Source organism: Leguminivora glycinivorella, chromosome 20 (genome assembly GCF_023078275.1).
Source record: "Leguminivora glycinivorella isolate SPB_JAAS2020 chromosome 20, LegGlyc_1.1, whole genome shotgun sequence".
In the NCBI taxonomy this organism is placed as follows: Eukaryota; Metazoa; Arthropoda; class Insecta; order Lepidoptera; family Tortricidae; genus Leguminivora; species Leguminivora glycinivorella.
The window spans coordinates 11347058-11362937 of NC_062990.1; the positions used below are offsets into that span (position 1 = coordinate 11347058).

Consider the following 15880-nt stretch of genomic DNA (forward strand, 5'->3'; position numbering starts at 1 on the left):
AGTTTCGTTTTCTTTTAACGCCTTATTTGCCAAGAGTGGCCCTGAAGGTTTAGTAGTTTCATGTGCTCTGCCTACCCCTTTATGGGATACAGGCGTGATTGTAAGTATGTATGTATGTATGTATGTATGTATGTATGTTTCGTAAGCAGATTTGTTTTTTAATTATTTTACGTAAGGTATTACGTGACACGAAACATCTTTCTTTTAAATAAATAATCACTAAAATTATAAACTAAAATAGATATAATACACGAAAGAAAAAGTGACTTTGCCTTCTGGTGGCCGAGCCGGGGATTGAACCCGGGTCTCCTGCTATCGCGGCTGACGTGCTCACCTCTACACCAACTCGACCGACCGAAAAAATATTTTATAAAATAAGTCAAAAACTCATAGGAAAAAAATTAAAAAGATCCGTCCTTCAAAATATTATTTCTGGAGCAACCACTAAACTGGTAAAACAATAAGGAAGTTTAAAAAGGAGTCCGGAAGAGAAACTCATTGCTATGCTAAACCCACTTGGGGCGTTAAACATTTTACGTAAGCCAACAGTTTCGTCCGTTAAGAGGGAAAGAGACCACTTCTCCATACAAATGTAGATCCCATTATCCTCTCAGCGTTTTATAAAAAAAAAACATTTTTGACAGCACCTGCACTACCATCGCCGATACAACATTAATTTACATTTTTAAAGTTTATATTTCTTATGATAGAATCACACAATAATTGTATCCCTATTTTATACCACGTTGGTAGCAAACAGGTATACGGCCCGCCTGATGGAAAACGGTCACCGCAATCTATGGATGCATGTAACTCAAGGTCTGTCACATGCGCGTTGCCGACCCATTAGAAACCCTACCTATTAAATATTTTTGTAAATATGTCATAATATTTGAAAAATTAAACATAATTGTGGATACATTTTATTTTCTCTTAAAAACGCTTTGTCAAGTTATTTTTATAAATTAAGCAAACCTCTTAGGCTTTGACTAAAAATGTACATTAAGTACTAGAAATTTTCATGAAATAATTCTCATACTAGTTGGGACATTCGCACAAGTTGAACATTCTCTTTAAGATGTATTAGGCAAACTTGTCAAAAGGTTGACGATAGCTTAAAGTTACACATTGGCATTTTATTATTAACACATTAAATGCCATAGAACCTTAAATCATGGCCATTAATATGCGAAAAATCATAGCAAGACAACATTTTCAATTTTGGAATCTTCTCTTCAGTGCATTGCTAGCTTTGACTAAAGTTGGACAAATACTGCCTACAGGTCAACTAGAGAGGAAAATGCAGACACTCGTCTGAGGAAGCGGTCGTTATTCCTCTTAAGAGTTTGATTCGTTTTTAATATTCCTGCGTTTTGATAAGGCTGTAAAGCTTATTTATCTGTCGTATTCTTTATAGCTTTTGAAATAATGAAGGAAGAATATTATTTTGTATTGTTTATTTCATTTTAGCAGTTTGAAATCTTATGTTTTGAAATAGTATAACAATTTAAAGTAGATATTTCTTTATACAGTGTTGAAGTACCCGCATGTTGGGTTAATAAAACAGAAATCGACTATGTGATATGGGTCAGTTAGGGCTATAGTCACTATAGTCACAATGGAACCCATATCAGATATAGACATATATATATAACTCCGTATAGAGAAATAAAGTCTAAGAAAAAAACGTACCTCAGTACCATACAGAAAAAGGTACGATGGCCTAGATGACATTACACCTTTGGAGTACGCTCAGCTAGATGGCGCTAATATTAATATTTGACATTTTAAAACATAAATTACCAAGCCAACACAATTTGGCCCATATTCTTAGATATGGGCCAAATTGTCAAAACTGAGGTTCAAAAGTTTAAAGACTGTGTCAAGAGATGGCAGTGTGATTACACATTTTAGGTACTTCGACAGTAACTCTCTATAATACTCGATCCTCTTTGCTTAAGCCTACGTAGCAAAACTAACAAAACATTTTTGTTACAGGTGTACAATGCCGCGCGTAACCAAATGCCTGATCTACATCGGCATAGCGGCATTCCTGCATCAGCTGCCTCGCTTCTTCGACCGCCAGTTTATCCCACACCACACAGTGTGGCGAGGGCATTATGAAGATGTGTGTCGGGTATGTTTACAGTGGTTACATGCATAGGGTTTTATTAAGTTTACATCAGTATAGCGCTGTTTCTGAGTGAGCTACAATGTCACGAGGACAGGTATGAGAATGTGGGTCGGGTATACAGGGTGCCCGGTAATTAATGGACAACCTTTTATCCACCAAGAGGGCACCTTATACTGGTCCAGAAAATCGACTTTAAGGTTTAGTAAAAGTCGCTTGGTTTTCGAGATTTTCACACTTTTTAAAATTTCAATGGATATTAATGGACAACCTTTTAACCACCAAGAGGGCACCTTATAGTGGTCCAGAAAACCGACATTAAGGTTTAGTAAAAGTCGCCTGGTTTTCGAGATTTTCACACTTTTTAAAATTTTAGGAAGTATTAAAATTTTAAAAAGTGTGAAAATCTCGAAAACCAGGCGACAGGCCTTTTAACCACCAAGAGGGCACCTTATACTGGTCAAAGAAAGGTTTAGTAAAAGTCACCTGGTTTTCGAGATTTTCACAATTTTTAAAATTTTAATACTACCAAAAATTTTAAAAAGTGTGAAAATCTCGAAAACCAGGCGACTTTTACTAAACCTAAAAGTCGATTTTCTGGACCAGTATAAGGTGCTCTTGGTGGTTAAAAGGTTGTCCATTAATTACCGGGCACCCGGTATAATTTACAGTGGTTACATGCATAGGGTTTTATCAGATTTTCGATCGAGAGATCGGCATAGCAGTGTTTCATTATCAGCTTCGCTTCTTCGCTAGTTCATACTAGTGTGGCAAGACCCTACGGTTTTCGGTTTTATCAGATATACATCGATATACTTACCGACCGGTCTGACCTCGTGGGTAGTGTTCCCGCCTTCTAATCTGTTGGTTTTGGGTTCGAATCCCGGAAAGAGACATTACTTGTGTGATGAACAGAGATATCATGCCTTAGTTTTGGCAAAGACCTATGTAACTTCGTATAGACGGCCAAGGCCTAAGAAAAAAACATACCTCAAAGCCATAGAGAAAAAGGTACGGTGGCCAAGAGGGCGTTACACCTTTGGGGAATGCTCGGCTAGATGGCGCTAATATTAATATGTGACATTTTAACACATATCATGCTAACAATATGGGCCAAATTGTCAAAACTGAGGTTCAAAAGTTTGAAGCCTGTGTCGAGAGATGGCAGTCTATGTACTGTGATTACACATTTTACTTTGACAGTAACTCTCTATAATACTCGATCCTCTTTGGTTTTGGTTAAGGTGTTTAGTCTAGGTCGATATGTTTGAGGTGTCCCCAATATTTATTTAAGTATTTACGTTTCTGCACCAGCTACCGCGCTTCTTCGCAAGTTATATTCCACCGCGAAATAGTATGAAACAAATAAAATCTATTGAATTGACATAACCTGGAAAACCCAGCCGCGCCTGGTACGAACTCAGCCGGCCTATCCAAAGTGACAATCGTTGACGATACGTGGCGATCTAAATTCTGTCTAGCTCTGTCGTGCCACTGCAGCACAGTATACCTCTAATAAAGTATACTATCGTACAATAAGGCCACTCCCGCTCCCCGCTGAAAGTGCTGCCCACCCGCTCTCGGTTACCTCACAACGCGTGTCAACGCGACCATTCGAGCAGTTATAATCTCACTCATACAAGCATAGTACTCATTCACCTACACGAGCGTAGACTGTTTGCGTAGGTACGCGCTTCTTTCATAATATTTTCTTTTTTTTTTCATGTTTTTATCGCCACTGACCGGTTTGGTTTGGTTTGGTAAGCCGCGGTCCCGGGTTCGAATTCCGGTAAGGGCATTTATTTGTGTGATGAGCACAGATATTTGTTCCTGAGTCATGGATGTTTTCTATGCATATAAGTATTTGTATAATTATATATCGTTGTCTGAGTACCCACAACACAAGCCTTCTTGAGCTTACCGTGGGACTCAGTCAATCTTTGTAAGAATGTCCTATAATATTTATTTATCCATTTATTGTCCAAGGTGTGTCAGAAGAGACAAAGACTAGCTACGATACGCTTGCGAAGTGTGAGCAATTGTATTATTGACTAAGTGCCCTTTTACGCTCGATCGTTAGTAATTCGATTTCATTTACATTTGAACACGCTATAGGCATGCTAAGCGGTTGCGTACAGTCAACCAATTGGAACCCTAGGCCACTCTACAACCATGTCAAATTGACGAGCAGTAAGAGATTTGTTATAATCTGATTTATAACGTCACTATGATATAGTCCTACAGTGCCCTAGGGTTCCAATTGGTTGACTGTACCTAGGAATAAAGGTTTTACTTCCATAAGTAAACAGTTGTTCCATAAAATGCATTACAAAAAAGTAACAAAATAATTTAGTACCAAGCAGTCACATTTGCAATATATGTATGCTACTCTTATTATTGCTACCTATTAAGCTTAGAGATGAATTGCAAGTAGATTTTTTTTATGGCATATGAACCCGCTATCACTGAATAGATAGACCAGTGCTCTTCCATTTGAGCTTTTTAATTTTACAAAGAAGAATAAATACCAAAGTATCTAAGTGTATATAACATCTATTTCAGTTTATGTGTTGTCTATGACATTTATTACAGTATAATGTACTCATAAACACAATTTTTTCTCACAATTTTTCCACTTTTAATTATCTAAGCTCTCTAATTTTTTTGACAAAAAAGACAAACTCAAACATTTTCATCAACGTATCGGTTTTAAATTGTCTCTTTTTTATTGTTCCAGATACAAATAGCTCCATGGGTGCACTCTCTATCCCTGGACGCGTATTTCATCTCCTACTTCGGTTTCCGAGTCCTCTTCGTCCACCTTATCCCCTGCACATCCCTCGTGGTCCTCAACATCCTGCTCTTCAGGGCCATGCGCACCGCTCAGCTCAACCGGCAGAAGCTCTTCAAAGAAAACAGAAAATCCGAATGCAAGAGACTCAGGGATTCCAACTGCACCACCCTTATGCTCATCGTTGTCGTCACCGTCTTCCTATTAGTAGAAATCCCCGTCGCCGTCGTTACCATCTTACACATCATCTCCAGCAGCTTAGTCGAGATCTTAGACTACCATATTGCTAATATCCTCATCCTCATCACCAATTTCTTCATCATCGTCTCCTATCCCATCAACTTTGCTATCTACTGCGGCATGTCTAGGCAATTTAGGGAAACTTTCAAAGAGTTGTTCATTAGGGGAGCTGTTACTAGTAGGAAAAATGGCGGTTCTAGTAGATACTCCCTAGTTAATGGACCTAGAACTTGCACTAATGAAACTGTACTGTAAAAAATTAAGAGTATTTTGTATATAAACTGTGCTATTTTCATTGATAGATTGTAGTTTTTGTTTGTCTATTTTATATAGTTATTATAGACATATCAAAATGTAAGAAATGATAAAGTGTAGATTTTTTGGCGATTTGTTTCAGCGGCCTTTGTGTTAAAAAATATAAATATTTATAAATAGTTGTAGCGTAAAATTGAATGTTGTAATTTTGTACATTTTCGGCTACTTTTTTGAGACTTTGGCTGTTACCTGATTATGAACTATTTAGTAAATACATATAAATCATTGTTTTTTTTTTTTGTTAATCAGCTACTGTCAAAGTCCGCGAATGGAGAGCCCCCATTCAGAAAAAGTATCAGAAATTATGTTTATTGTAAAATATTGATGTTGATAAAAGTTTTTTTTTCTGTAAATATTTAACTATATTTAAATTTATATAAACGTTTCGTGTACACCGAAATGTGTTACGTTGTATAAAGTATTTGTAGATGTTTTATGCAACTATGTATTATGTTACACACAAAAGCTTTGTGTTACACACGAAATATATGTGATTTCTGTGCTTCTTTGACCGTGCGTTGTCTAAATTGGATGAATTTTGTATTAAGTACCATTGCAAAAAATCATTTAAGTTCACTGTAACTGAATAAAGAATTGTAATTATTACCTCTTGTTTTAATCTCTAACTGCCCGTATACGTAAGTTATTTTCTGCTATAATAATATTTTCTTCTTATATTTAATTTATGGTTGGATAAATTCTGAATTTTCAAGTTCCGAGTCCGAACCTAAAACAAGCACCCGTCTTTGTGTACGTCCGTCCGCCACAGACATTTTCTCCGAAACCACTAACCCATAACACATGTATGTGACCCAAAGATGGACATGTAAATAAATACATTTTGATCATGGGGGCTGTTTTTGGGGGGCAAAAAAGCGCGAATTAGCCGCCAAAAAAGTTCAGTAACAAAAAAAAAATAGGTAAGTATAAAAGAGTTTGCAAAAAATATATAACCGAAATTTATCATTGAGGGTTGGTCTAACAGTCAATATGTTATGTATGAACACAGGTAGGGTAACAGGTATGAATGAGGTGACTACCCCTATATTTATAAATATTATGGATAACAACCCAAGTAACATTTTAGTGCTATAATTTTGGTTTTCGACGCCAAAAGCTACTATAGATGTCGTATAAAGGTTTTCGGCGTGACCGCTTGTCGTATAAAAGCCTCCAGTAACACCTTTTAGCTCTATAAGCTTATACCGCTAAAAGGTGTTATTAGGAAGTGATGTAAACGTTTATATCACCATTTTATAGAGCCGCTATAGGCCTGGTCTATAACAGGATCAAATATGACTACTATAGATCTATATTATTGTATAATAGTGTTAGGAATCACTGCTATGCAATCAATTTGCGCTATTAAGGTTCCCGACAAGCCGCTATAGTTGTTGCGTTATACAGCTAAAAGGTGTTATTAGGAAGTGATGTAAACGTTTATATCACCATTTTATAGAGCCGCTATAGGCCTGGTCTATAACAGGATCAAATATGACTACTATAGAACAATATTATTATATAATTGTGTTAGAAATCACTGTTATGCAATCAATTTGCGCTATGAAGGTTCCCGACAAGCCGCTATAGTTGTTGCGTTATATAGCTAAAAGGTGTTATTAGGAAGTGATGTAAACGTTTATATCACCATTTTATAGAGCCGCTATAGGCCTGGTCTATAACAGGATCAAATATGACTACTATATAACAATATTATTATATAATGGTGTTAGAAATCACTGTTATGCAATCAATTTGCGCTATTAAGGTTCCCGACAAGCCGTTATAGTTGTTGCGTTATACAGCTAAAAGGTGTTATTAGGAAGTGATGTAAACGTTTATATCACCATTTTATAGAGCCGCTATAGGCCTGGTGTATAACAGGATCAAATATGACTACTATAGAACAATATTATTATATAATGGTGTTAGAAATCACTGTTATGCAATCAATTTACGCTATTAAGGTTCCCGACAAGCCGCTATAGTTGTTGTGTTATACACCTAAAAGGTGTTATTAGGAAATGATGTAAACGTTTATATCACCATTTTATAGAGCCGCTATAGGCCTGGTCTATTACAGGATCAAATAACCTACTAAAGAACAATATTATTGTATAATAGTGTTAGGAATCACTGTTATGCTATCAATTTGCGCTATTAAGGTTCCCAACAAGCCGCTTATAGTATTTTTAGTAGTCGTATTTTAACAGAAATTAAAACCTAACTATACCACTATTTTGGGATATAGTGGCTTTGGAAAACACTGCTACAGTATTTAACACTGTAGTAGTGATATGAATACCATTATAGAGCTATTTTCCTGTATAATGAAGTTTTCAGGATACGTTTATATAGCTTTGAAAAGCGTTAATAGTCGTTTTCTAATGCATTTTATATCTCATCGCCGTATACGTCACAATTACTCTTTTATATCACAGAACTGTGGAATAATGGTTTCGGTATCTCTTTTAAAACACAATAGCGTTATAGCTGAGTTTACTATATGTTTTATAAAAAAAAAACTGTTTAGAAGATCTTTCTATAGTAAAACATTGAAAACAAGTATTGTTTTCTATATAAAGATCTTATACGTTAAACTGGATCATAGTTAAAGTCTCATGCAACCCTAATTGAATCCACAATGGCGGGCTTATGGCAGTGAATGCGTATGATAAGTGACATAGTCGAACTATAAAAGCGAATGTTTTACTTCTTGGATCCATAGTAGAAACTATGGTGCCAATAATTTTATTGTATTAAATTATATTTATTTATTTTATTCAAAACAGGTATAAATCGAGGGCGCACTTAAAATACTCCATTAAACTAATATTCTTTTAACGGTAAAATTTCCATCGCATACCTTTTTGCAGTAATGATGGAATTATACGAAATCCAAATTATTACTTGGGAACCGTCGAGCTTTAGTAATATCAGCTCAATATGCCACTAATTACTTCAAAATAATATGCAAGCTATTTAATAATGTTTAATTAAAGACTAAGTAGCTTTGTACATTAATATAACATAATGTAGTACCTCATTAACTAACATAGTAACTGTGCAAAGGGGTATTATGAAGCTAATAACAGTTGGTTTGCTTTGTGAGTAGTTTTAGTAGATAGTAAACCACAAACATATAAATATGGTAACCAGGGAACAAATCAAATTATTTTATTGAATATTTTTCGATTTGTTCTTTTTTCAAGTAGTCACACTACTATATATAAATTATAAATTTAAATAGATATCATACACGAAAGAAAAAACGACAGGGCCCATTGGCAGCCGAGCCGGGAATCGAACCCGGGTCTTCAGCTTACGCGGCTAACGTCCTCACCACTAGACCACCCGCCCGCCGTGGTACCCGACGAAATTTCTCTAGTGTATGTTATCTCTGATAGGAGGTGCAAGCACTAATTGCTCGCCCTTAGAGTTGGTCAAAGGCCCCTAGCCTTATCAGAGATAACATACACTAGAGAAATTTCGTCGGGTACCACGGCGGGCGGGTGGTCTAGTGGTGAGGACGTTAGCCGCGTAAGCTGAAGACCCGGGTTCGATTCCCGGCTCGGCCGCCAATGGGCCCTGTCGTTTTTTCTTTCGTGTATGATATCTATTTAAATTTATAATATAAATATGGTCATTATAAATTAAATTTTTAAGAAGCAGAAACGTCTGCTAACGATTCTAAACATTTTTATATTAAACGAAAAGATGGAAAGATTTGCGATGTCCGGCGTGGCTTTCGTAGCTCAATTGGTTAAGAGCATTGCACGGATTGCAAAAAGGATGCGGGTTCAAGTCCCGCCGGAAGCGTAAATTTTTCCATCTTTTCCTTTAATATAAAAATGGTCATTATAATTATAATAAATAGAGTGCATAGGGGTAATTTCCAAAGTCACATAAAAATCAGCATTATTTCCATCATATCAAGTTTCTCCTTCCGAAATTATCCCAGCATTTCTGTGTTTCGAAATTACCCCAATGCACCCTCACCCTACTGGCTTTTGCCCGCTTCGCTTCGCTCGCGTTAAAATTGTGGAATACTTCATACAAACTTCCACCCCCTATTTTAGGGAAGTTGGTGGTTAAAAAGAGACAAAAAGTACCCTTTGTCACTCTTCATCCCTTCAACTAACTCCACTTAAAAAATCACGACAATTCGTCGCTTCGTTTTGCCGTGAAAGACGGACAAACAAACAGACTCACACACTTTCCCATTTATAATATTAGTATGGATTATAAATTGGAAAGTGTGTGTGTATTATAATAGTATGAATTAAACTGAATACATAAATAATAGAACTATTCAACGTTATATGTTTAGAGTGGGTTAAGAATTTCACCGTAATTTAACTGTAAAAGAACTGACTTTTAAATATTTCTCAAAGCTGCGAAGACAAGATGTAACAAGTCGAATTTCTGAAATTTGAATTTGAATTTTATATTATACTAGCTTTTGCCCGCGGCATCGCTCGCGTTAGAAATAAACAAAAAGTAGCCTATGTCACTCTCCATCCCTTCAACTATCTCCACTTAAAAAATCACGACAATTCGTCGCTCCGTTTTGCCGTGAAGAACGGACAAAGAAACACACACACTTCCTTCATTTATAATATTAGTATTGATTACAAGCTTTTATTCTTGGGTCAAAACGTAGAAGCTAAATTTGACCCACTTCCCGGTTTCCGATTGAGCTGAAATTTTGCACACATATGTAAATGATGTGACAATGCAATATTATGGTATCATGGAGCTGATCTGATGATGAAGCAGAAAGGTAGTCGTAGAAACTCTGTTATGAAACATCGTATCCCCATCGGGTAAGGGGTTTTTAGAAACGTCTCCGAGAGCAGTAGATAACTATTGAAAGAAAGGTACAGTCGGCGATAAAAGCTTGTGCCAAAAATATTTTTTATGCTAAAATACTTATTTTTTTATTAAAAATGGGCTTACTCTTGGCCACAGACTAGCCAAAGGCAAAGACGTGGTCTACGATGGAGTAACGAAAGGTATAGTCGGCGATAAAAGCTTGTGCCAAAAATGAAATTTTCGCAAAAAAACTTATTTCTGAATCTACACAAAATATTTAAAGCTTTTTTTTACTAGTAGTCGGGTAGCGATAACTTTTGAGGTTTCGATAATATTCATGTTGCTTACTTTTTGCATATGGTTTTCAGACCATTGATCAAATATAAAAATAATATTTTGGGTCGTCCTAGGTACTTGCTTAGCTCGAAATTTAGGTATTTCTATTTTTAAGCAGTGTTCAGTCAAAAAAATATTCGAGAAGAAATTATTTGTATCTATGTAAAAACAACGTGGTTGCCGATGTACATATGCATTTTGGGTCATTTTCATAGATGGGTTTAATTATATTTTAAAAATGTCTAATATTGGCCCTTAAACACCTAATAAAATATTAGAGTTGGTAAGTGAAGTCTTATACTATTCAGGACATTGTTATATATATATATTTTAAAAGTGTGTCACATTCATCCAATGCTTAGGTTAAAAAAAAAAATTTTTTAATAAAAACCCTGTCAAAGCCTCAAAAAAATTTTCATGTTAAAAAGTTGACGTCTACATAATTATAATATGATATCAAGTCATCATTTTTAATTTGGGTCACTTTCATCCATGGGTTTTCAATATTTGGCAGAATAAAACGCAACGCAATAGTATTTTAAATTTTCGCGCTGTGTGGCGCGCAACCGATAGCCAATCAGGTTGGCGCATGCCGCTGGTGCGACGCCGCGCTGTGACACGAGGCGTAGGTACCTACTTCTCGTGCGCAGTCATACATAATTTAAGATTGCCAGAACTGCCAGAAGTTCGGGCTTTGGCGGGATTCTCCTGATTTTTTTTTGCATGTCTTCCCAATTAAAACTTATACATTACTAACCTTAAGAACTGTATTACATTAGTAATGAAAACAGACCAATTATAAATCTCGAAAACACGTAAAGGTATCTAAAATAAACGAATTAAACTAGCTAAACTATAGTTAAGTTTTATTGTGGTGCATTAGGGTAATACCGAATGATGCTGTGGTAATTCCGAAAAGGGAATCTTGATATGATGGAAATAATGGTGATTTTTATGTGACTTTCGTAATTAGACGACTTTCGGAATTACCCTAATGCACTATTATTTTATTTTACATTTCCCTCGAATTTCCGGAACCCTTTGTTCCGATATTGAAGTGCCTAATTCGATCCGGCACTCCTATTCATATACCGTGATTAATATTATTGTAACTATTGATTTCAGTTTTTAGTTACACAATACAGGGTGTAATTTTTATGACGGTAAATATTTATGGATGCAAATAAATACAAAACCCAAAAACAGTAAAATAAATTGTAACTTGAATATTATTTCCCATATTTTCCTTAATTTTCATTTATAATGGACACGAAGCGCACGGCGGTATAATATATCTCTACACCTTATAAAACAAAAGTCGCGTGTGTCTGTGTGCGCGCGCGTGTGTGCAAACACGGGTGGTGAGACTGCAGTAGCCATTATTGTTATTATTCTCATTATATGGCATAAGAATCCTTTTCACAGACTTTCGACATTATCCCAATTGGTTAAGAATTTAACCCTACCTTAAAAAAAAATGGTAATCAAAATAGGTATGTAATTTTTTTACTCACATTTATCTATCCATACTAATATTATAAATGTGAAAGTATTTCTGTTTGTTTGTCCGTCTTTCACGGCAAAACGGAGCGACGAATTGACGTGATTTTTTAAAGTGGAGATAGTTGAAGGAATGGAGAGTGACATAGGCTACTTTTTGTCTCTTTTTAACGCGAGCGAAGCCGCGTGCAAAAGCTATTATAATATAAAGCTGCAACACGACTGACATTTTTCCAAAAATAGCCAGAAGGAGGTTCCGCCGGTGGCAGTGTTTAGTGTGGCCGTATAGAGGTTTGTCCTGCGACCCTATAGAAATCCGACCGTCGGTCTACCTATTCCGGGTAAAAAAATATTGGACGGCCTGGCCAAACGGCGGGAGATAGCCGGGGGGTGTTCGACCAAATGTCATAGAGGATCTTGGGCTGTTTTTGACGCCGCCATTTTTTTTCTAAGTGGCCGACTATTTTTGACGATTTTTCAAGTTTGTCGTAGAGCACTCAAATTTTGGTCGTAGAATCTCCAAGCAGCCTTGATTGGAATGAAATAATTTTTTTTTGGAAAAACCGGCCAAGAGCGTGTCGGGCCACGCTCAGTGTAGAGTTCCGTAGTTTTCCGTATTTTTCTCAAAAACTACTGAACCTATCAAATTCAAAATAATTTTCATAGAAAGTCTTTATACAGTTCTACTTTTGTGATTTTTTTAATATTTTTTAAACATATTATGATTCATAAGTTAGAGGGGGGGACACACTTTTTTTTCCTTTAGGATCGATTATTTCCGAAAATATTAATATTTCCAAAAAACGATTTTATTAAACCGTTATTCAAATACCTATCCAACAATATTATCACACGTTGGGGTTGGAATAAAAAGAAAACCAGTCCCCGCTTTACGTTTTATTTTACCACTTTGTCGGCGTGATTGATATACATATACATATTGGTACCAAATTTCAACTTTCTAGTGCTAACGGTTACTGAGATTATCCGCGGACGGACGGACGGACAGACAGACATGGCAAAACTATAAGGGTTCCTAGTTGACTACGGAATCCTAAAACTGCTGCAAATGTGAGAAAACTGGCCACTTTTGTTTTGTATGGCAACTTTTAAATCGTAAGAGTTAGCTTGGGGTGCTCGACCAAATTAATGTCATACAAGTCTCGGAGTAGAAAAAAGTTGTACTTAAAAATAATTCAAAATGGCTACTAATAATACTACTAATACTTTTTTTTTTATTTCAAAATGGTCCTAGCGCGCTGAGATTTGGCATACGAGTGGATGGCCACCTCAAAATTAGTATTCAAAAAGAATATTTTTGAAAAATTCAAAATGGCGGCCTTTGAGGGCCAATTGAAATTTGTGTGGAGGTTTTTTTTTAGTCGCCATGGTTCCATAATAATACAAATAAGTTAAAAGTGCTTGAACAAATGTTGTACAGTCATCTGAGATCCATCGAATGACATTTAAAAATAAAACAAAATAGCCGACTTTTTTTTTATATTTCAAAATGGTCCGAGCGCGCTGAAATTCGGCACACGGGTGGACAGCCGCCTCAAGATACAAAGTGGCGGTCTTTGAAGGCAAATTGAAATTTGTATGGAAGTTTTTTTTAATAACCATATCTCCGTAACGGTTGGAAAAAGTTCAAAAAAGCTTGAACTACACTATTTCAAAATGGCCGACTTTGATTTTTTTTATCTTCGGTCCGAGCGCGGTAAAATTTGGCACGAGGTAAAACCGGAGGCCAAAAATAGGAATGAGATTTTTTTTTGGGAAAGTCAAAAACGGTGGCGTAACGGTGTAACGTTAATCGATCATTCATTGGGGTTGTTTCTTTTTTAAATATAAGAAATACATGATTAAAAATTGTCTTATTTAAAAGTCCTTTTGTAATCTATGTATTATTTCTCAATGTTCAGATTTGAGGAGTTTGGTTCTGACCATCATCAGCAGCTCCACTGCACCAAATGTCACTGTTCTGGACGAGAGTGCACGCTGTTCTTATAAAAATACCAAAGTCACTATAAGCGTGCCGTTCAGATTTGAGGAGTTTGGTTCTGGCCATCATCAGCAGTTCCACTGCACCAAATGTCACTGTTCTGGACGAAAGTGCACGCTGTTCTTGTAAAAATACCAAAGTCACTATAAGCGTGCCGTTCAGATTTGAGGAGTTTGGTTCTGGCCATCATCATCAGTTCCACTGCACCAAATGTCACTGTTCTGGACGAAAGTGCACGCTGTTCTTGTAAAAATACCAAAGTCACTATAAACGTGCCGTTCAGATTTGAGGAGTCCGGTTCTGACCATCATCAGCAGTTCCACTGCACCAAATGTCACTGTTCTGGATGTAAGTGCATGCTGTTCTTAGAAAAATACCAAAGTCACTATAAGCGTGCCGTTCAGATTTGAAGAGTTCCGTTCTGGCCATCATCAGCAGTTCCACTGCACCAAATGTCACTGTTCCGTACGTAAATGCATGCTGTTCCTTTAAAAACACAAAAATCACCATATGTACACCTTTCAGATTTGAGGAGTTCCCTCGATTTCTCCAGGATCGCATCATCAGAACTGGATTCTGAGAAAAGTGGGACCAATCTGTAATATCAATAGTCAATAAAAAAATTTTTTTTTCAAAATCGGTCCAGTAACGACGGAGATATCGAGGAACAAACATAAAATAAAAAACATACAGACGACTTGAGAACCGTCCTTCTTGAAAGATTTGAGGCGACGGTTAAAAACACTACGTGACGTCACGCGAGGCAAGTCCATTGGGCGTTTTTTTTTTACTATGATGCAGTTTTACTTAGTGTTTTGTATTCGGTAACAGTTATATGACTTCACCTCCTTAAATATTGCCGGTTATAAAAAGTACATCCTGTATTTTGCTTTATAATCCTGTATTTTATACAGATAAATTCCTCACCGTTTTATGATATAATATTTTGAAGTACATGTGGGCATAGACGTACCTACGTCGATGCCCACATGTACTTCAATATAAAATATAAATAATCGGCGGTGCGTGTGTTAGCTCATTGAATTATATATTATTTTATATTGGGTTGGCACAAAAGTAATGACACACTCTACAAAACTCTATACATTTCCTTTCTTAAGTTAATTGTTTTCGATAATATTCTAGTATGTTGTAGAACATTCTAGGTACTTCTAATGTGAGGGTATATAAAGCCGCCCTCGTGATTGGTTTAGTTAGATTGAAATAAAATGGACGAGCGACAAGTTCAAACACTTTACTTATAAAGAAATAAATTAATAGTTTAAAAAACACTATAAAACACGCTTTTATAAATGCACGTAAAAGCCAAAAATAAATTATGGATCGTTCAAGTTGTCTCTATTTGTGAGCTGAAGTTTAAAAACTATGTGCTTTTAATTATAATATTTGATTGTAAAAGCGTGGGGCGCTGGAACAGGAAAGACTTTTTGTATAACCACAGCATATATATAAGTATAACTTGCTGATAAATCAAATTATGCTATGTTACGGGAAGGAGGTTACACAGATTGACGCGCTAACTGGAGTTGCAGCATGACTAGTAGGTTCTACATTAAACAGTCAAATCAATTAAAAGTCAGTGTTCAAAGTAGGTACCAGTTTGTCGAACTCAGACAAAATATGCGCTAGTAGCGAGGAGAGTCGACAGTCACCGACACTTAGAACGCCGCTTTTTTCCGGTAATCAAAGTACAAAAGGGGAAAGTGTCTACAGTGACAGGATGCAGAGT

At 36.2% G+C, this 15880-nt stretch overlaps 1 protein-coding gene across 1 annotated transcript in view; it reads left to right on the forward strand.

Annotated features, from left to right (window-relative positions):
* The window catches only part of LOC125236973 (sex peptide receptor), a 236013-nt gene extending 229933 nt beyond the window's left edge, over positions 1 to 6080 (forward strand). The window contains exons 5-6 of the mRNA XM_048143890.1: positions 1999 to 2137; positions 4869 to 6080. Of these exons, the coding sequence (XP_047999847.1) occupies positions 1999 to 2137; positions 4869 to 5417 (688 nt within the window). The 3' untranslated portion in view covers positions 5418 to 6080. The remainder of the gene's footprint in view (positions 1 to 1998; positions 2138 to 4868) is intronic.
* The last annotated feature ends 9800 nt before the right edge of the window (positions 6081 to 15880 follow it).